The sequence below is a fragment of the Heterodontus francisci genome, chromosome 6 (assembly GCF_036365525.1).
Source record: "Heterodontus francisci isolate sHetFra1 chromosome 6, sHetFra1.hap1, whole genome shotgun sequence".
NCBI lineage: Eukaryota > Metazoa > Chordata > Chondrichthyes > Heterodontiformes > Heterodontidae > Heterodontus > Heterodontus francisci.
This window is the reverse complement of record NC_090376.1, coordinates 136,675,230-136,698,126: the sequence shown is the minus strand read 5'-3', so window position 1 is coordinate 136,698,126 and position 22,897 is coordinate 136,675,230. Positions and strand designations below refer to the sequence as shown.

The 22,897-nt window shown below is 44.0% G+C and overlaps 1 protein-coding gene across 1 annotated transcript in view; it reads right to left on the bottom strand.

The window, feature by feature from the left end:
• Positions 1 to 22,287, bottom strand: part of LOC137371602 (putative nuclease HARBI1) — a 53,266-nt gene extending 30,979 nt beyond the window's left edge. The window contains exons 1-2 of the mRNA XM_068034435.1: positions 22,065 to 22,287; positions 21,450 to 21,952 (exon numbers count right to left, since the gene is read on the bottom strand). Of these exons, the coding sequence (XP_067890536.1) occupies positions 21,450 to 21,952; positions 22,065 to 22,287 (726 nt within the window). The remainder of the gene's footprint in view (positions 1 to 21,449; positions 21,953 to 22,064) is intronic.
• Between the last annotated feature and the right edge of the window lie 610 nt (positions 22,288 to 22,897).

The following is a 22,897-nucleotide window of genomic DNA, read 5'->3' as shown; positions in this document are numbered from 1 at the left end:
TCATTATACATTACCAGATCTAAAATAGCCAGCAATCAGTGAAGCTTATTCCACCTCTCCTCTAACTCTCCCAATACGCTGCGATATTCGTAATGCCTTAATAGGTTTAATCCCACCTTTCTACCTTTCAAATATTGCTAATATTTGTCACCGTTTGTGAAAGGAAACTCTTCTTATTTCTGTCTTAAGTTTGCTTTTCTCTAATTTAAAATTTAAGTCCTCTTATGGCAACTTTAGAATAACTGGGTTTTCTGAGATCCTGCCAATTGTCTTCTTTATAAAGAAAAATCGTTTTTCTAAGATTTCCTTAATACACGGTATCAGTCTTGCAGCTCCTTTCTGCACCTTCTCCAATGCATGTACTTTTTTTCTGGTGTTGTGACCAGAACTGAAGAGAAAAACTCATTGGGGTCTACACATGCATTGTAAAGCATTAGCATAAACTGTATAAAGTTGTAATCAGGCGAGATATCTCCAGATTCTATTCTCATAATTTAAATTAATTTGCCACATTGCCTGGAAATTGAAAGTGATAGATTTACCATGACTCCCAGATTTCGTTCTAAGTTTCTCAATGCCAATTAGATTCAATTCAATGTGTCGTAATTACCCTTTTTCCAACTAATCTGCAAACTTCGCATGTATCAGTATTAATTGTAATTTACCATATGCCTATCGAATTGCTTCGCCAATCTAAATCCTTCTGTGACTGTGTTGCTCCATCCTCAGTCTCCACAAATCTTCTATTATGGTATTATCATCAAATTTGACAAATTATGTTTGGTTTCTGTTTCCAGGCCACTCATGTAGATTAGAAACAACAGGGATCCAAGTACTGACAACTGAAGTATTCCACTCATTCTTACCCACTGTGTGATATTGCACCTCTGATGAATACTTACTGTTTCATAAATTTAACCAGCTCCTTATCTGCTCCCATGTTGTATCCTGGATTCCTGGAGCTTTAGGTTTAATTGAATACCTTTCATGTTAACTACATAATAGAAGTTGTTCAACCTTGCCCGTCTAAGAGCGAAGTCTAAAGTACGGAAAGTCCTCATCAGGGAACTCCTCTTTGCTGACGATGCTGCTTTAACATCTCACATTGAAGAGTGCCTGCAGACTCTCATCGATAGGTTTGCGGCTGCCTGCAATGAATTTGGCCTAACCATCAGCCTCAAGAAAACGAACATCATGGGGCAGGATGTCAGAAATGCTCCATCCATCAATATTGGCGACCACGCTCTGGAAGTGGTTCAAGAGTTCACCTACCTAGGCTCAACTATCACCAGTAACCTGTCTCTAGATGCAGAAATCAACAAGCGCATGGGAAAGGCTTCCACTGCTATGTTCAGACTGGCCAAGAGAGTGTGGGAAAATGGCGCACTGACACGGAACACAAAAGTCCGAGTGTATCAAGCCTGTGTCCTCAGTACCTTGCTCTATGGCAGCGAGGCCTGGACAACATATGTCAGCCAAGAGCGTCGTCTCAATTCATTCCATCTTCGCTGCCTCCGGAGAATACTTGGCATCAGGTGGCAGGACCGTATCTCCAACACAGAAGTCCTCGAGGCGGCTAACATCCCCAGCTTATACACACTACTGAGTCAGCGGCGCTTGAGATGGCTTGGCCATGTGAGCCGCATGGAAGATGGCAGGATCCCCAAAGACACATTGTACAGCGAGCTCGCCACTGGTATCAGACCCATCGGCCGTCCATGTCTCTGCTTTAAAGACGTCTGCAAATGCGACATGAAATCCTGTGACATTGATCACAAGTCATGGGAGTCAGTTGCCAGTGTTCGCCAGAGCTTTCGGACAGCCATAAAGGCGGGGCTAAAGTGTGGCGAGTTGAAGAGACTTAGCAGTTGGCAGGAAAAAAGACAAAAGCGCAAGGGAGAGCCAACTGCGAAACAGCCCTGACAACCAATTTTATCTGCAGCACCTGTGGAAGAGTCTGTCATTCTAGTATTGGCCTTTATAGCCACTCCAGGCGCTGCTCCACAAACCACTGACCACCTCCAGGCACTTACCCACCGTCTCTCGAGATAAGGAGGCCAAAGAAGAAGAGAAGTTCAATAATCTGCTTTCCCTATAATGCCCTCAAAGAAGCTTCTAATTATGTTATTATTACGTAGTTACTCCTTGAGGTTATCCCTTTCAATAATTTCAGTGGAACATTTTCCTTTTAAATTTATGCTTTTTCTAATTATTCTATTGCAGTACAGTTATTTTGTGAGCTTGCCTTTTAGAGTAATCTATGTTATTCCATACTCTTCCCTAAATTATGGGATCAACGCGTTGTACAGGAGGGAAAGCTGCCAAAGCATAGGTAAACATGGACTCTGATGGAATGGGCCTGTTGAGCTGATATTTTTGTCTCTCTCTCTCTCTCTCTCTCTCTGTCTTGATTTTCTTCCGTCCCCTTATTTTGTCACTGATGCTAAGCCGATGTACAGGAATTGCTTGGGTCTAATTTATTATTCATTTTACATATAGGCATTAGATTGGGATGATACCTCAGATGTGAAACAATAATTATGAGGAAAAACTTAAAATGCAGATTATTTCCACTGTAGCAGGGGAGGGTAACAGCAGATTTCTTTGAGTTTATTTTAATTGTGAAAGGTTTTGACAGGGTAAGTAAAGAAAGTTTATTTTCACTGGTTGGAGAGTTGTGAAGATAGGTCATCAACATAAATTGCTAAAATGTGGAATACTTTGCTTCAGGGAGTAGTCGACGCAGAAACTATTGCACCTTTTAAGGGAAGATTAGCCAAACATTATGAGGAGAGTGGAAGACAGTGGAATTTGATTTGGATCATTCAAGCAAAGAACCAGAATGGAGGTGAAGGGGCGAGTGGCCTCATTCTGCTCTAGACTTCTATGGCTCTATTGGTCTCAATTCGTTTACTGATCTTTTACTGAAAGAATCAATATTGTACTTAATATAATTTGCTGTACTATCTCAAGACCTTTTTGTTCTTCTAATATATTTTAACCAAGTGTAACAAATCCCTACACCACTACCACAATTCACTCTCTCCTTTCATCCTGCAGCTTTGGAAATTTTGCTTCCATTTCTTATTTCCATTTTCATCGCCATGATCATCCATCTTGGGGACTGCTTATTTGCTTTTTGTTTATTTTCCTTCAGTAATTTTTTATCCTGTATTCCGTGCTACAATTTCAAAGGTGGTACAATATTTCTTGGCTCAGGGCCCTTTCAGCAACTGATTTAGTTGATTTATTTTACTTCACTTCTCATTTTTGAAATTTGCTCAGTTAAGTTCATATATTTCTCTCCTTGTCTTTGCTGGTGCTTTACGTAATCTTAAACTTAATCCTGGTATCCGTCGAACAGATGATTGGCCAGATCTTACCGGAAAAATAACAGGGAGTTCATGATGCACTCTATCATTAATGCATAAATAAGCCAGCATATTCAAGGGATTACACTGTGAGCTGCAAATCTCAAGAATTTACTGGTCAATTTACAACACTGCCATTTGCTTCACACAAACAGCATCATACCCTTAACCTCTCCCTTATTTTTAAGAATATTCTGGATTTGCACATTAATTGCCTATTAAACTCACCACGGTAAGTTAGAGCTGTTAACTTTAGAGCAATATTGCCCTTTAAATGATACTGTAATTGTAGTATTATGTTGTTAGGGTTGTTACAGGGCAGAATATGTAGATAGTCTGTGAGTGTCATCACAGGAAGTGATGTAACAGAACTTATACAGGATCTCATGTAAAGTGAAACTGGGAGCCTGAGATAGCTGATGCAGGTAAATAAACTGTTCCTGTAACCGTCAACCTTTCACACATTCTGTTAACAATCAGCAATCGAATATTACAATAATTGTGAATGCAATACCATTCTACCTTTCTGGCCTAGAAAGGCAACAATTTACTCTGTTCAGTCTCATTCCTGCATGTACTAAATTCTTCATAAAGATTTTTAAAAATCTCAAATTTAAAAACAAAATTTCACTTTCCTTTCTGTCATGCTTTCTTCTCTTAATCCAATCACTCTTTTCCTCTCTTTATTTCACTTTCTGTACCTGATCTAACTTAATTTACCCCCTTCCTCTATCATTCCTCCATTTCCTTCTTAATTTGTAAATCTCGCTGGTACATTGTTGGTCCTGCCGTTCACGAAGATCTACATGTCCCATTGACCTCATTGCACCGTTATCAGCTTACACTTCCAGCCAGTTATGGCGCAAAACATTTTTAGCTGAAGAGTGCAGGAAAATATTAAACTAATGGCACACACTGCAAGATGTCAACTCCAGCAAAACTTCTCCCAATGAATTGGTTGGCCTTTGTGAACAGGGCATCAGTGACCTACCTGATACAGCAATGGATTGTGGTTGAGCTGGATTTAATGGGCCCCCCAGAGACGGGCTAGGAAGGCAGAGGGCCCATAGAATTGCACCCAGAGATGGGGTGGGGGGGGGGGAGGGGGGTGGTGCGGAGGGCCCGTCGCCTTCCCGCCACACCTTAGTATTGTCGGGGGTGGGATAGCTCAACGACAGCCTTCCCACCCAGAGGCCAATTGAGGCCCATAAGAGACCTATTATCAGCTATTTAAGGGTCTCTTCCCACTGCTGCTAGCATTGTGCCAGTGGTGGGGGGGCCGGGTGGAGGGGGGCCCAGCCTCCACAAGAAGCCAAGTTTGCAGTCCAATAATGTTTTAGAAATAGTTTGAGTGTCACTTCAAAATAGTCTGGAGAAAATGTCATTATGCAGGGGCATTGTCCAGTGAAACAAGGTGACTTCCCTGTGGGCTTGGAGGGATCCTTCTCTGTGGACAATTTGTGGCCCATGGAGGGCCCCCAGGGGAAAACAACCCACCTCCCAAATCCACCCACCCTGTATTCAATGCCCCCCTCTCTTCCCCCCATCGCCGAAGCCTGCTGGACTGCTCTTGGCAACCCCACCTCACTTACCTTGGGTTCAGGTCTCCAGCGCTGGACCTAGTTCCAAGGCCTCCTGCACTACCAGCAGTGGCCACTGCTCTGAGTGGCGCCTGCCGATACACCTGAGCTGCCGTTCCTCTGATTAAAGGGACGGGAATCCCGGCGTCGGGCACTTAAGTACCCGAGCACCATCAAATAGAGCCAGGGGTTGGGGGGGAGCCTCCGATAGGCTGAGGCAGGTTTCCCACAGCCTTTTCAGCCTAGACCCCCGCTGGCTCCGCTAAATCCAGCCCAATTGCTGATGCCACTTGCTGTTGCCTTGAGAAAGCCCAAGTTTAAGAGATTGAAGGGTGTGGCGGCTTTGACTGGCACAGGTAAGGTACAGCCATGTGCAGGATAAGGTTGCAGAACCTGCTGCAACAGGTTTCATAAATTAATGAAAGTCTCTCTGTATATACTGCTTCTCACTCAACAATGGATAGCTGGCTCTGGGCTGCATAAAGACATCTGCTGGTGGCCTCCCCCACTTCCCTTAATGAATTCCTGATGGTCCCTGTGGTTCCCTCACTTGCTGCTGCAGCTGTTTCTTCTCTTCCTCCAATCAGAATGGAGTCGCCAGGATAACCTCCATGTTGTGTAGTTTTCAGAAGCTTCCTGAGGCTTCTGAAACATTTAAAGCAAATAGAATCAAATTTGCAAGGCAGAAGTATCACTCTGAATGAAGCAATGCTTTTCTCCAGGAAGATACCAATGATCCAAATGCAATTGTTCAAGGGAGTATCTCTTTAAAAATCATTCAAAATGGCTGTCTTCAGGCCTGTATCTCCCAGCCTACTGAGCGGATACAGCACTCAATGGTACTTTCACAATTTGGGCTGAAAATGCATCAAGATCCTGTTGATATTGTAGGATGCTTGATTGGAATATTTTAATAAGGCTATTGCCCAAAACAGGCGGATGCCTAGGCCTCATCCACCCTGGAGAAGGCCCCAACAAAATGGAAGCATGTGAATTAAGAACGGGAACAAAATGGCAGAGGGGGGGGTTAAGTTCTGCACCATAACTTTCAGGCTACACTGCTCCATTCTCACCAGACAGAGACCCTCAAAATCAAGGCTATGATATCATCACCCTTGCTCCAGTGAATGCTTCTGTAGGAACCCATTTTGTAACTGAAGAGTAGCACTTTTAATCAATGAATTTCTCCTACAAATGCGTAACACCCTTGCTGAATGATTTGATTGAACAAAGTGACTTTGAAGATTAAAAATATAGGCTGTGAAATTGGGTTCCATAGTGCCACTAGTGCCGGTGCTACAGAAACCCCAAAGTGAAATAGTGGCAGTCAGAATGCATCCGACCACCTACAGCATGGTCCACGCAATGCACCATGACTGGCAGGGCACATGATGGGTGTACTGTGCACGCCGGAAGCATGCAGAGCAGGTGGATCATGACGCCAATCAGGCTCTAAGGCTGATTTAACACATGATCTACGAATTTGAACAAGTGTTCAGCTACACAACGGACCCCCTCCTCCACTGACATTGTTTAAGGGGCTAACCATCCAACTATCCGGTGACATGCTTTTGACTGACTTTTGCTGGTGCAAAGTTTGTGGAAGTAGCATTTTCTGCGTGCTTGGAGGAATTTTGCTAACTTTTTGGATTTTAAAGGAATGGTGTTGGATCCTGATAAGAAGGTCAGAAGAGTTTTCCACCCTGTCAAGACAAAGCCTGCTTTAGCTATAAGGGCTATATTTACAGTCTCCCTTGGGCTGCAGCATGATAGGTAATGAAGCTCAGGCAGCATAGGGAGGAAGGAGTGTGCAAAGGGAGGAGGAGAAGGCTCTCAATAGAAGGTTGTATCCATCAAGGGTCTTTAGGGAGCAGCCAGGAGCAGTGTCATAGGTGCCTGTATTTCAGCAAGGAGGTGGTTACTGAGCTGTGCCATCCCTGTAACCCAAACAGAACCTGCATTGCAGGGTGAAGATGGCACTGCCAGTGACCATCATGGTCATCATTGCCCTAAATTGCTACACCAGTGCATCCTTCCAGGCTGGAGCACCTGGCATCAGCAACATTGCATCACTGCATCAGGGAGGTCACAGAAAACCTGTATGGAAGGAATGGGGACTTCATTATCCACTCATTGACCAGATAGAAGCAGGAGGAGAGACCATATGGATTTGCCAGGCTGGTGGGATTCCCAATGGTGCAGGGTGCAATGGACTGTGTGCTCTCCAGGCCCCACATATTAACAGGGAACTCTTCTATAACCACAAGGGCTACAATTCTATCAACGTCCAATTGGTGTACAACCATTTCCAGAAGCTCCACTTCCTGAATGTCCACTATCCTGGCAGCAGCCGTGATGCCTTCATCCTGCGGCAGTCAGCCATACCCACCATCTTTGGTGCCACTACCAAGAACGGGAGGCTGGCTACTGGGTAACAAGGGCTCCCTGTTGTATCCCTGACTAATGACACCATTCTGCCACATGACCATGCAATGATAGTGTGCCTATAAAGAGAGCTATGCAACAACAAGGAACATCATGGAGCAAACCATCAGCATCCCGAAGCAACAGTTCTGCTGCCTGAACTGCTGGGGGAGCACCCTCCAGTACTCACCAAGCATGTACCCAACTTCGTCGTCGTCTGCTCTGTGCTTCACAACCTAGCTATCATGAGGGTACAGCCTTTGCCATCAGGCCTTCGGAAGCTACCACAGGAGGAGGAAGTGGAGAAGGAGGAGGAGGAAGGGGAGGAGGAGGAAAAGGAGGAAGGGAGGAGGCATTCGAGATCCCTTTACTCTGACAGGTCTGTCCGTGAGTAGATACTGAGACTCTGGTTCCCCTAAAATGTCATCCCAACATCACAATTGCTCCAAAGATTCCCCACCTTCCAATCCATCTGCTACCTACCATCACATAATTCTCTTGCCAAAAATCATGAAATAAAGCCACCTTCAAAAAAAATTCTGTAACAACTTTATCCAATAGCAGTTCCAATAATTCATACGAAGCTGAACTGTTCACCCTTGTACATTCTCTTAGTGCCTGTCTTATACGTCCCATTGCCTGTCCTCATGCTCCCATGCAGTGGCTGCAGCATGGCTGGTGGAAGGGTGCTGACTTTCAGTAGATAAGTCTGAAGTTGGCTTTGCAGGACACCCTTGAGCAGCTCTGGGCTTTGTGGGCCCGGCTTCAGACTGCACCTTGGCATGGGTAGCAGCAGTCTGGGATGGCTGGTTGAGAGGCAACAGCAAGGGCAGTGGCGTAGCGGTGATGGTGCATGTATGTTGGAATGCTGTCATCCTGAGAGAGGACAGCAGGTTCGTGCTCCATGGAGCCACTGACAATCCCCAGGATGGCACCTCAGCAATCCTAGTAAGCTGTTAGAGGACAGATTGCTAAATTGCTCTGAGAGCCTACATGCCACTTTGAGCATTGGTATCCGCAGCCATGATGGCAGCAACCTGACCCTGCAAGGGACCAAGCTGGGCTTGCATGACAGCAAGCGTGGATCTCATGACATCAGTCTGAACTTTCACTGCAGCACTAAGATGTTGGGCAGCTTTCACTTGTGCTGCAATCGAAGCTGAGACATTGACCATCAGTCACTGCATTATGTTTGTATCTGCAAGTGTTGTCATGGAGTTGACCACCACTTCCATGTTGGAAAGTATGGGCTCCACACCCTGCACAAAGCCCTCCAACAGGCTGTCTGGCAGGCCTGCCAAAGCACTAAGCATCTTGGTATGTATATTTATCAGGTTTCTCCTGTATGCTGTATCTTCAAAGTCCTCATCTGAGTCCTCTGCAGCAGAACTCATCTGCTACCTCACCCTCCGATGAGCTGGTACAAGAACAATCTTTCCCCCTGGCCTGGCTGCAGCATCCTCATGCCCAGTGACTGGGGGCCCGACCGATCACCCCCAGCGAGGCCGCAAAAACCTACCTTCATTCTGGGGCTCCCCGACATCCTCCTTCCGGTGGCGCTGCTGGGACAGGGCGCTGCTGGGACAGAGAGCTCCATTAAACCAAACTTTCAGCCTCAATGAGGTGGACATCCCGCCTCAGACCAATTAAAGGCTTGGGGACTGCAAAATGCGGATCAGATCCCCAGACCAGGCGGAGGCAGATTCACCACTGACTTTGCAGTCGGCTGATGGCTCCCGTCGGCCAAGGGTAAAATTCCGGCCACAGTGTTTTTTTAGCATCCCCTCAATGAGTCCTTGCTCACTGCTCTCTAGTTGTAATTGTAAAGAATTCAACCAGACAGGTTTTCTCAGGTTTAAACAAGAAAGGTGTAAGTTTATTAACCTTAAAACCTCTGTCCATTAAAACTACTAAAAATACAAGACACAGCTACACTAGTATGCATATACGATAAACACACACACAAATAGATACAGAGGAGAGGAAAGAATTAAAGGGGGAAGATTTGAAGTAGTAGATGGAATTCAATTACCAGAAGGCTGGAGGGGTCTTCTGTCTTGAGGCTTAAGTTATTTCCGTAGGTCCCTGGAACTTTGCATGTGAGAGAGAGAGAGAAAGAGAGAGACCTTGCTTCTCTTTGGTCTTCAAAATGCAGTCTGCCTCAAAACATTACTGTGAGCACAATTCAATCAATTCCCAGGTTGGCCAGCAGGTTAGTCATGTGACTAGCTCTTTGTTTGAGACAGCATTGCCTGTGAGGTTTGTTGGTTCTTCAAAGCTTACGAGACACACTCAGTGGAGGAGGGTGGGGGGGTGGGGTGGGGGGTGGTGGAATGCTGGCTCTTACACAGACAATGACTCTCAATGTATTTTGATCATCACTATTGACAAAACCCATCTGGCTAACTGAATCAGGGAGCACTCCCATTGTCTCTCTGGGCAACTGTTTCTCAGAATGCAAATGTACAGCCATGTTTTCAGCCACTGCTCTGTGATCTTTTTTAAATAAGTTATGTTCAAGGTCCAGTAATTGTTCAAATAGTGTTCCATATGATGAAATTAATATGTTTCCATTTGGCAGGTGTCTTTTCCGTCAGAGAAGAGAAATGAAGTGGCCTATAAGACAGATTGTGATTCTGCCACCACTTATTTCATATCCTGCTGATATTAAACTTCCCTCCCCGTGGGCCACATATTCATCTGCTGTGCTGTCAATCTACAAACATTTATCTGTTATTAATCCTAACCCAAATTTTACCAAAGTATTAATCAAATGCAAAAACAAACTCTTAGATGCTGAAGATGACTCCCAGTGGTGACCATGTAGAGGTAACTTTAACCTAACCTGCTCAGTGGCAGGATTAGATTAGGCTCTCACTTTCCATTGACTTCAATACAAAGGAACTAAGTGTTGTGTGAATGTGTGAACCTGGGTAAAGTTTTAACTAGAGTGACTGGCCCAAATTTTACCAGCCCCGGGGTGGAGAGAATGGAGACCGGTAAAATAACAGGGAGCTGTGTCGGGTCGGCTCCCCAATGCAGTCCCAGCACTCGGGCAGCCGATTTGCATAAATAAGGCCCCTATTAGGCGCCATTAAGCAGGGCCGCTGGATCTTTGTTTCATGAAGATGTCTTCCCTGTGGTAGCCCAGGGGTTATCAAAGCCAGAGGCTCCATGGCCCAAAAAGGAGCTGCAGGCAGAAAAGGCAGCCCCCGCGGCCCATATGATCCCCCTGGAGTGGTTTCCCCTCCAATCGGTCGGGTCTTCCAGTATTCCTCTCCTAGCTGCCTCAGCAGTGCCCACCTCTCCCAGTAGGGCTGCTGTGGCTTCAGGGCTGCCGGCCCTCTGATTGGCCCAGCAGCAATAGGAGCCTGCCCTTCATCCTTAATTGGACAGTGGGCCCAGACACAACAATTAGGAGGCCACCTCTGGCAAAATCGCTGAGCTGGACCCGCTACCAGAAAGTGCAGTTTCGAGACCGCCATTCTGTCCTAATGTCAGCGTCCTGAACCCAGCAGAAAAATTCAGCTTCAATTTTGCATATGATTGCAAAGCTGACCTAAGTTAGATAAAAAAAAACAATTGAGTAGCTCTTTTACGCTTTAAAAAGAAAAATTATGATTCACAATTATAATGCAAGAATGGCTGGAACTATATTGAAACTGGTGAGGTAATCTGTTTATTTTATGGATATATGGTTCTTGTTAGAAATGCAACTGAACCTTTAAATAAAATTCAGGAACACCACATGCTGATGATAATCATCAAATGCTATTTCACAAATGTGCAATAAACCTTTGGCTTTTCACAGATGAGAAGTAATAATTCTGCCTGGAGTGTAAGTATCAAACCAGTCACATAGAATAAATTAGAAACTGTTATCAGAACCCTGTGCTTTAAATGACTACAAATCAATAGCATAAACTATTATGCTCATTTCACACGCAGAACAGACCTTTCCTTGACTTGTGATCTCTAACTTCAGATCGACTGGTGAGCAAAACATATTAAAATCAATAACCACAGAAACATAGGAAATGTTAGTTGAAAAAAGACCAAAGTCCATCTAATTCATCTACCATCCTAATAGTTGTATCATGCAAAGATAATGCAGTTGTTGACTAATCATACGGATCAGGTTGTCGCTGAACATGTATATTGGGAATGCAATTATATGCAAGAAATGGACATGATACAAAAGCAAAATACTGCAACTGCTGGAAATCTAAAATAAAAATGAGAATGCTGACAATACTTAGCAGGTCAGGCAACCTCTGTGGAGTGAGAAAACAGAGTAAATGTTTCAAGTCGATGATCAAAGGGTATAAAGGGTTTTGGAAGGCCTCAGTGCAGTAGCGGTGGAGAGAAACTGCCGAGGGTGGATCCATGCTGACTTTGGTCTAAAACTCTTGGATTGTTCATGGAGACTTCAAGAGCACGGAGAAGAGAAGAGGCAGCCATCCTACCCAACATGGACTGGTACTCGCTACTTGTCATGGCGGTATGTTTTTGCTGTATTCCTGGTGTGTTATAACCATCTTAAACTCTGATTAAACTCAGCATACCCACCATATTGGTTGCAGTCGATTCTGATTGAATGGTTAATAACAAGAACAAATTCTGCTTAAATTAAAATTTTAACTAATTGGTGAACCTAGCCAAGAGCTGCAACTGAGTTGCTGTAGTTAATAAGAGTTTAAGATGGATTTTTAACACATGGTCAGCTGCCATTTTGCAAACGGTAATAACACTAGTGGAATTACTGTTGTAATCCTCGGGAAGCAAGAATTCACAAGATAAAAGTAAAATACTGCAGATGTTGGAAATCCGAACTATAAACAGAAAATGAAAGATAATGCAAATGTAGAACATCAGATTGCCACAGTAACTTTGGGAGGAATTTTATGGAGGCAATGGGGTTCTTGGCCAACAGCTGGAGACCGAGCAAGAGATCCATGTTACTTCCTTTGGGGAAGGCCTGCTGTATGACGAGTCAATTAGGCAATTAATGGGCCACAGGCGGGCCTTTCCCAGGATCAGGATACCTGGGCAGGATGTCCCGCCCGCTGAGAGCTGCCGGCCAATCAGAGGTCACAGAGGAGGGGGGTTGGCAGCAAGGGAGGGGGTGGTTCTCAGCAGGCACCCTCCTCCCTCGATCAGGCACTGTGCTTTTGAACAAGGGACACACCCCCCACCCCACCTTGGGAAACCACAAGCAGCCCGCGGAGATTTGCATGTCGTTTTCCCTGCATGGCGACAGACCCACCCACTGCTGAGTTCACACCAGCAGCAGTGGGAAGATGCCCTTAATTGGGCATTAATTGTCCCTTAAGGGCCTCAATTGGCAGGGGGGAAGGAAGGCCGCCCACGGGCCTTCCCTTCACGGATTTAATCAGGGTGGAAGCGGGAATGTGGGGGGTTCCCCAACCATCACCATCCCGCCCGATTAAATGCCCTACCCACTTCTAATTTAACCACAGGGGAGAGCATAAAATACCACTCTATGTGTGGTATAATACTGATTTCAGGGCTTTTCAAATCTTCATTGACAGGAATTGCAACAAGCCGAGAAACATCCCTTCTAAAATAAAGGTACACTATCCTCATCAATTATCATCAACTATATTCGGAACAAAAGCCTGAATGGAGGGAGGGGAGCACTATGTCTTCAGATGAATTTGTTTATTTGCTCATCATTTCAATGACCCAGCCTTGATTAAGTGGAGATCTCCTTGTTTATTTTCTGGATACATCTTGTGACAGAACTAATTATCAGACTTACTTAAGATTGAACAGGTCATTTGAAGCCACACTTAGTCACATGCTCAAAGATCCTTGATCTTCACGCACTCCTCTCCCCATTTAATTTTCTTCCTCTTTCCATTCTGAATAAGGCTGATTAACATTCCCATAATGAAGGAAATCAAGTTCCATGCTTTGAAATTTGTTACTTCTGCAGTTTTGGTCATCGGAGAGTGAATTCAGTGCATTCAGGTTTGCGAGGACCCATGATTCTATTGCTGGGATACACTTGTAGATTTTACAATGTAAGTGCAGGAAGTCAAGGTACAAGTGTCACTCTTCTATCACGAGAACTGCAAAAGCACCAAATATAAAAAGAACGTTTAGTTGTAAATGGAGACCTGATGACATTAAAACTCATAACAATCTAGGTCTCCAATGCTACTGGATCTCAGGACTAAGGATCCCTTAGATAAAAATGCCACCAATAGCATCCAATACCATCAATATAAACCATCATAGTAACAGAAAACCATATAAGCAGATAGAAATAACACATGCTTCAGCATTTAATCTTCTGGACACTAAAATCATTATTTGCCTTGTATTTAGATGAATATTTTGGTGGGAAAATCATTGTCAGTTTATTGTTTGTTTAATTTATAGAGTTGGAGTCAAATTAAGTGAAATTCATCATAAAATAATGATAATAAATCATTTTATACCATAAACTCTTCGATTATATATGCTCTTACTTAATGTGACTGTAACTTGCTGTCATGCATGTTTTATGCAATAGTTGGGTGTAGAAAAATGTATTTACTATTCAGTAATTGTAATGCTGCAATTTCTTATATGATTAGTGTGTGCTGTGCCTTTAACAATCAGGACTACTTACCTCTTCAAACGTATTGCGTGTTGTAATATAGGAAGTGGTTGGGGACTGAGCGCAATATATATATAAAAAAAGGCTACTTTGGAGCCTTGCGGAACTACTCTCTGTAACCAAGGCTGGAATTTTACGCCACCAACCCCCACCCCCACCCCCACAAACCCGCCACCCAGCAGATGCAGGCTGAGAGGCGGAGGAGGGGTATAAAAACTAGTAGGAGACGGAGGGTGCTGTGCCCATCGCCTATCCACTGCTGCTGCCATTTTACTAGTGGCCGGGGAGGTGGAAAACGGCCTACCCACCCCAGGCCAATTGAGGCCCTTAAGTGGCTAATTAATTGCCTCCTAAGCGTCTCCTCCCACTGCCGCTGGTATTTTAACAGTGGCAGACGGGAACTTCAACACCTAAGGAGGCCGCTCAGTAATACTGTGGGGCCTCCTTGTGGGCTGGGGGCCCTCCTGCTCAGGCACCCTGAGCCTGACAGAGTGAAGTGGATTATAATCCTAATCTGTTTTTGGGACTATCCCGGATGAGGCGATCTCCCCAGATGATCACTCTCACTTAAGGTTGAGAAAAACAGATCTCACAGACACTTGAATGGGTCTGCAGAACTGATCCAACTCTCCCCAAATGAAAGGAACCAGCTGAGAATATTACCATCCTCCAGATAGTCTTTTTTTAAACTAGTTTTAGCCAGATTGTAACAATCCGGATATCATAAGGGTCTGGGTAACTCTCAGCAATAACGTACCCCTCCACCAGAGAGAGTACAGTGATGGGTTCTCAAGTAGAAATACAGAAGAAAATATGAGATACTAAATTTTCTAAATGATATAAAAGTTTATTAAAGAACTGAACATACAATTCACACTTTGATAAATAAAGCAATCGCAATGTTAATAGTTCTAGGAAAAGAAATAGAGTATAATCTTATTCCGAGTAGAGAATCCAAGTTTTAAGTCTAAATAATGTTACAATAAAATATTTATGATATCCATCAATATTTAAAGCAGCATTTACCTTAAATCCCTGAGTAAAAAGGTACAGAGTTTAGCAAGATACCTCTATCTCAGTTAAGGGGAGAACTATCGTCACTGAACCAGGTAGCTCGTACTTTTGCTGTGAGAAAGGCTGGAGTGAATCCAATTCTAAATATTCACTGTGTGGTTCCAATATTTATACTGTTTCTAAGCTGCATAATTACCTTTTTAAGTGTGGGGGTGTTACTTCTCTTGCAAGTAGGTGCGTCCCCTTTTATTTCCCAAATAAGGCTGCATAACTATTAATTTCTGGTTAAGATTCACCTTCTTTGGTTTTCTAAGAAAGGCTTGGCTAGCAACAAGGTGGGAGTCCCTCATGGTGGTCAATTCCCTTCATTAGCTAACTGTGTTTCAAGATTATAATTCAATTTCTTGGGTTTGGTCAGTTTTGTCAAAATTTCAGTTGACTGTAGTTTAGGGCTGTTCGCATAAGACCATCCTATCAATTATTACACTGTGGTAGCTTACGTGATTGGTTGCAAAATGTGTTATCGATGTTTTACTGTGTGCTGAGGTTTGTGACTTTTTAGGAGTCAATCCTTCTTATTAGAAGCTGCCTCTATGCTCTAAGATCAAGCAAACCCTTCACTATAGGGGCATGTTAAGGCATGCCTATGAACTTATTTTCACCTTTTAGGAAGATGAAGCCAGCTTTTAATTTTATAATCCCTAATTCATAGGAAAATAACTCTTTTAACCTTATAACCCCTTATTTTGGCCGGATTTCTTCACAGGAAGGACCTCCCAACAGCACAGGATGCCCTCCTAAAACTACCCACCCTAGCCTGCTCTCCGACTCCCACCCCCCCTCTCGCCTTTGCGCAGCCAATTGTCCCTGGTGAGGCCCAAACCCCACTTACCTTTTTGAAGGGCGACGTCCGTCATCCGCCTCTCGTTGGGTGCAGTCCCAGCAGTGGCCACCGCTCCCGGTGGTGCTACTGGGACTGAAGAGCTGCCGGGCCTCTGATTGGCTGGCAGCTCTTGGAGGTGGGACTTCCTGCCTCAGAGAGGCCGAAGTCCCAACCAAGGCCAATTAAGGTCCTGGGCCTTGCAAAATTGCAGCATGGCTTCCAAGCCAGGCAGAAGTGGGGTCTCTCCCTACTTCTTAGCCAGTGGGTAGAGCCACCGCCACAACGTAAAATTCTGACCCAAGTTGCCAGTCGGCAAACAGTCAGTAACCCAGTTCTGACCCCACTCCCCAAGCAACAATCAAAAGGAAAACACTGGAAAATGCTTTTGAATTTAAAGTGGTGCCTCTGGAAGTAAAATAAATATTTTCTGAGAGGTCTCCTACTTGAAAGCAGGTATTTTTATTTATGAGTAGAAAACACATTCCCTGAGGACATAGGAGCCTGCAAAAAATCCCAAGACATCAGAGCCCTCTCGCGAGATTGCAACAGCAGCTTAATTTGACTGAGAAATCTTGTCTCTCATGATAAAATCACAAGAGTTGGCATGTCTAAGTACAAATTGAAAAGGAACATTGAAAACGATTTCAATTGAAACTGAACATGAAAGAAATGACTGCAACATTCTCGGCATTGAGTATAATAAGTTGATCAAAGAGGTTTGCTTTTACCACTAAAAATAGACAATGGCGGCCACGCTGAGTCTTCAATGAAAATTAAACAAAACTTCCACATATTTTCTGAACGTAGATGTTTCAGCATAGCTTCAGAATAGTCGGTTGGAAAAATAAAGTATACATTATTATCTATCTAGCCATTTATAAAGTTTATTAATGAAGTGCTTCATGGAAACAATGATTAATTTCAAACACTTCAAATTACATTCAGTATTACAGCTCGATACGTATTTTGGGTATACATGTTAGTCAATTATTTACCAACAGCTTGCACCTGAGTGTGGAATGCTTACATACCAATATTCAATAAACATTGATCTGTCTGCAAAATGAAGAAAAAGAACATTGCTGCTATCACCATTTAAAACCTCTTCCTAGATTGCCACAACTAAGCTTTATATAGCAGCCTCAGCAGGGAGTATTCATTTGACTAAGACTGAATTGTTTTGAGAATAATTTTCTTCTATCGATGCAAATGTGATTTTATCTGAGTGAGTGTTTGCCTGATCAGGCTATAATTTAGCTAATACTATGTGACATGAAAGATGCAAGTTTTAAAGGTCAAAATTGCTTGGAATTGATTGTGATGAAGTGTACTTTTTGTTTTAAGTGTATTATTTTGCAGTTATTGAACACAATGTTTAGTTGTTCCCAATTCACACCCTTCAAATCCTTATGTTTTCATCATTCATTTAAATGCATCGACATAGCCTCATTCAGTGTTGCAAGTGTTCATTCAAAGTTACTTAAGCTGCTCGAAACTGGATTACAGCTGTGAATTCAAAAGTTCTAATTTCAAGTAGGTTAATTTTGCATAATTTATACAACCCCAGTTAAGTGTATCGGGTATAAAAATCAGTTAGTTGCATTATTAGAGTGTGGTGTATTTTTTTAAAAGAATAGTTTTTTTTCAGAACTTTGAGTTCACATATTTACACTATAACACTACTGTACATTTTGATTACAAGGTACTGGGGGATCAGTACTTTGAGAATTAGATGTCTTATCATGACAGTGAACACAATGGGAGCAATGTGGGTTTAATGGTTAATGTTGATGTTGGTCCCTGTTAGAAGGAAATGGGGCTCCTGGCAATTAGTGTTCCTATTGGCTAGAATTCTCATTCATGGCATGCTTTGGATTGGACTGTACTAGTCTGTTTGTTGATTATCTAATTTGGGTGCGGGTTGGATATTTGTACTGAATGTTTGTTCAGGAGCAAACCTCAGGCTGCTTAAAACCAAAACACCGCAGATGCTGGAAATCTGAAATAAAAACAAAAAATGCTGGAAATATTCAACAGGTCTGGCAACATCTCTGGAAAGAGAAACAGAGTTAACATTTCAGGTCGATGAGCTGGAAATAGTTAGAGATGTAACAAGTTTTAAGAAAGTACCGAGGCAGGTAAAAGGGGAGAGTGGGAAAAGAACAAAAGGGAAGGTCTCTGATAGAGTGGAAGGCAGGAGAGATTAAATGACAAAAGCGATGTGGTGAAAGGCAAAAGGAGATGGTAATGGCAGCACAGTGGTGCAGTGGTTAGCACGCAGCCTCATAAGCTCCAGCGACCCGGGTTCAATTCTGGGTACTGCCTATGTGGAGTTTGCAAGTTCTCCCTGTGACTGCGTGGGTTTTCGCCGGGTGCTCCGGTTTCCTCCCACAGCCAAAGACTTGCAGGTTGATAGGTAAATTGGCCATTATAAATTGCCCCTAGTATAGGTAGGTGGTAAGGGAATATAGGGAAGGTGGGGATGTGGTAGGAATATGGGATTAGTGTAGGATTAGTATAAATGGGTGGTTGATGGTTGGCACACACTCAGAGGGCAGAAAGGCCTGTTTCAGTGCTGTATCTCTAAATAAATAAATGGAACAAGTAAAGAAACAAAAGGTGGGTCGAGAGGAGGTGTAAATGGGAAAAAGTGGAATCACCTTTTATTTCAAGGAAGTGAGTGGAGTCAAAAGAGAAGTCCTCCAAATAAAAGGTGTTGTTTTGGAAAGCTGTCTGGGTCCAAGCAATGCCTGCCTCTTTGCACGATAGGCAGAATATCTTTGTTCTAGTTCTACTCATCCTTTTTTTTTTACAATACATTCATGACTGTATTGGTGCTGTTTCCTGTTCTCAGCACAAACTGGAAAATGTAATCAATTTTGCTTCCAGTTTTCCACCCGTCCCTTGTCTTCACACAATACATCTTTGACCCTTCCCTTGCCTTCATCAAATTGCCTGCCTCCATTTCTGATGATATGCTATTGACCAATATCCACTGTAGCGTTGCAGTGTTTTGAAATTGCAATTGCATTGTGCATGGTGTACTCTCGAGGCTGCTATAGAACACATGTGCTCGCAAAGAGAAAGTGAAACTAAGACAGAATAAAAGGAGAAGTCTTTGTGTTCAGCCTGCAGTCTCAGTCTCTCTGTCTTTGCCTTATATCTTCTACCAAACTCGGCTAAACATCACTCAAATCTCGAGGACATCACATTCACTATAAGCCCATTGACCTCCAAGCTACCTTGACTACATTTCCACCCAGCCCATTTCCTTTAAGGGCTCTATCCTCCTAGTTTCACCCTCTCCATCGCATCTGTTTTGAAAAGGCCACCTTCCATAACAATGCTTCTGATATGTCTTCTGTTTTCCTCAGCCAAGGATTCCCCCATAACATGTCAGCTCTATTTCCTGCATTTCTGCTCACATCTCTTCCCCTCCTGCCCAGAACCACGATAGAATCCTCCTTGTCCTCACCTTCTACCCCACCAGGCTGTACTTTCAATGCATCATCATTTGCCATTGCCATCACCTCCAGCATGATGCCATCACCAAACATATCTTCCCCTTCCCTCCCCTTTCAGCATTTCAAAGGGGTCATTTCCTGACACTCTGATCCAATCTCAATCACCCCTAACAACTCCACCCGTTCCCATGGCACCTTCCCTTACAAGCACAGGAAATACAACACCTGCCCTTTAGCTTCCCCCCTTTCCACCATCCAGTGCCCTGAATACTCCTTCCAGGTAAAAAAAAGTGATTTACCTGTAGTTCTAAATATTGACCACGACACTGGGGAGAATTTCCCTGTTCCTATTCAAAATGGGATCTTTTACAGGCAACAGACAGGATCTCAGTTTAACATTTCATCTTAAAGACAGCACCTTGAACAGTACAGCACTCCCCAGAGATGGCAAGAAGAGGTCCTCCTGCCTGACCAAGCAAGCCTGGATCGAGATCGCAGAGGAGGTTAGTAGCCATGTGGTCAACTGACGAAACTGGGTGCAGTGTACTGTTATGACCAGGTGAGAAAGAGGTCGAGGGTTCCCTTTCAGCCTTCACCTGGTCTTATTATAACAGGGTATTATTTTTTAAACACACTGTGTTTTTAGGTCCTCTTTGTGAATCCTTGTCCAGCACTTTCCAATTATAAGGTAAAGAAACTAGCACAAACAGGCTTTCCTAGGTTGACATAAGAAGATAAGAACTAGGAGCAGGAGTAAGCAATTCAGCCCCTCGAGCCTGCTCCGCCATTCAATGCGATCATGTCTGATCTCATCTCGGCCTCAATTCCACTTTCCTGCCTGTTCTCCATAACCCTTCAACCCATTACTAATTAAAAATCTGACTATCTCCTCCTTAAATTTACTGAATGTCCCGGCATCCACCCCACTCTGGGGTAATGAATTCCACAGACTCACAACCCTTTGAGAGAAGTAATTTCTCCTCATCTCTGTTTTAAATCTGCTACCACTTATCCTAAAACTATGACTTCTCATTCTACGTCTACTTTGTCAATCCCCTTAATCATCTTTTTACCTCAATTAGATCTCCTCTCATGGCCTAAACTGCTCAATCTCTCTTCATAAGACATACCTCTCATCTCTGGAATCAACCTAGTGAACCTCCTCTGAACTGCCTCCAATGCAACTACATCCCTCCTCAAGTAAGGGGACCAAAACTGTACACGGTCTCACTAATGCCTTGTGCAGTTGCAGCAACGCTTCCCTAATTTTATATTCTATTCCTTTAGCAATAAATGCCAAAATTCTATTTGCTTTCCTTATTACCTGCTGCACCTGCATACTAGTTTTCTGCGATTCATGCACGAGGACACCCAGATCCCTCTGCACCGAAGCACGTTGAAGTTTCTCTCCATTTAGATAATAATTTGCCTTTCTAGTCTTCCGACCAAATTGGATAACCTCACACTTATCAACATTAAAATCCATCTGCCAAATTTTGGCCCATTCACCTAACCTATCCATATCCATTTGTAAATTTCTTATTTCTTAATTGCAACTTACTATCCCACCTATTTTAATGTCATCTGCAAATTTAGCTATAGTACCTTCTATCCCTGCATCCAAGTCATTAATATAGATTGTACGTAGTTGGGGCCCCGAGGACCGAACCCTTTGGCACCCCACTAGTTACATTTTGCCAACCAGAAAAGGACCCATTTATCCCGTCTCGCTGATATCTCATCTTTAATACTATTAAACGTTCATTGGTGCAAATCCTGAGCCTTCATTGATGGGTAACTGCATTCCACTATGGCGTGATTGTGACTCCTGCAATCCCCTCAAATGCCTTACTACATTGGCAAAGTGACCACTGACATCATTAAAATGCCAATGAGCATGATTGCTCAATACTCAAATGATGTCACATGGGCACTGGTTGAATTGGATGTTGCCATTCATGCTGGAGGACAAGATAGTACTGAGGCAGAAAACTTGACGCTACATGCATAAGGTGAGTTTTGTCAGAAGTACATTTATTGCAAGCCATGGATTTTGGAAATGCTCCATTATAAGGCGCTACTTGCCTCGCTTGCATGCTGCTCGAGATGTCTGCCCTCCATCACTCTTCTCAGATCATTCATGGCTGCTTGGCCTTGTGTGCCCTCTGTGTCCTGTTCATCAAAGGAAGATTCATACTCCCACATGTCTTCCTCTGGCAATGCCTCCAACCTCTGTAGTGCTATGTTACGTAGAATGCAACAGACTAAAACGATGCACCCAAACTTCTGTGGGGCATACTGAAGAGCTCCACTAGATCTGTTGAGGCAGCAGAAACACATCTTCAGCATACCAATGGCCTGCTCAATGGTGGAGTCATGGCAGGTGGTGTAACGCTCTTTCACATCATTGCTGGGGTTCCTTACGGGTGTCAGAAGCCATTTCCTCAATGAGTAGCCTTTATCCCCAAGAATCCACCCTTGAAGGCGAGCGGGGGGAGTGAAATAAATGTGGCACCTGAGACTGCCGAAGTATGAATGAGTTGTGGCAGCTTCCCAGGAAGTGGGCACACACTTGTAGGAAGCACTTTCTGTGGACGGATACAAGTTGCGCATTAATGGAATGAAAACCCTTCCTATTGATGAAAGCAGCTGGTTGGTCCATGGGAGCCTTGATGGCCACATGCGTACAGTCAATCACACCTTGCACCTGTCGGAATCCCGCAATGGCCCCAAATCCAATGGCTCTCTCGGACTGACTCTCAGGGTCTGTCCTGTAGTGCACATAGTCACCAGCCCTCCTGAGCAGACCATTGGTTACCTCCTTGATGCAGTGTGGCACTGTGGATTGAGAGACACCACACATGTCCCTGGTGGATCCCTGGAATGATCCAGAGGCATAAAAGTTTAGGGCCGCAGTAATCATCAGTAATCAGGCACAGGGTGACCACCAAAACCCATTGTTCGCAAATCGTCATTGAGCAGTGCACAGAGGTCTGTGATGGCCTCTCTGGATAGCCACAGTCTTCTCCGGCAGTTCCACTCAGACATTTGCAGGCATGTCAGGCGAGTTCTATATACTCGCTGCTGTATCTGTGCTCTTTGTTACATTCTCGGATGCTGCTGCTCACATCTGGGAGGCTCCTCTTGTGCCTGCCTCTGGTGGATTTGCTTCGGCACAGCACAGGGATCCAGGAAAACAGGGTAAATCAGATCCATCTCTATCCTCCTTGGACATTCGGCTTCCTTCAAAGGTTAAGTTTACCTGTCTGGGCAAAACGATGTTTGAATTTTGGTTACAGGAAGCCTACATTAGCTCCATGGTATGGATTGATGTTGGACCCGCAACATTTCCAAAAGTGCGAGCCATCATTAGCAAGCCAACAACATTTCAGTGCCCTGCACTGGCCTTCCGAAAGAAAACCACCTCAGCGCTTGCCGTGTTTTCCCAACTACCATCACCCCACTTCACAGAAACACCACTTGCAGAGTTCTCCCAATAGCACCCCCTCCCCCCGCCCCCCCCCCCCCCCCCG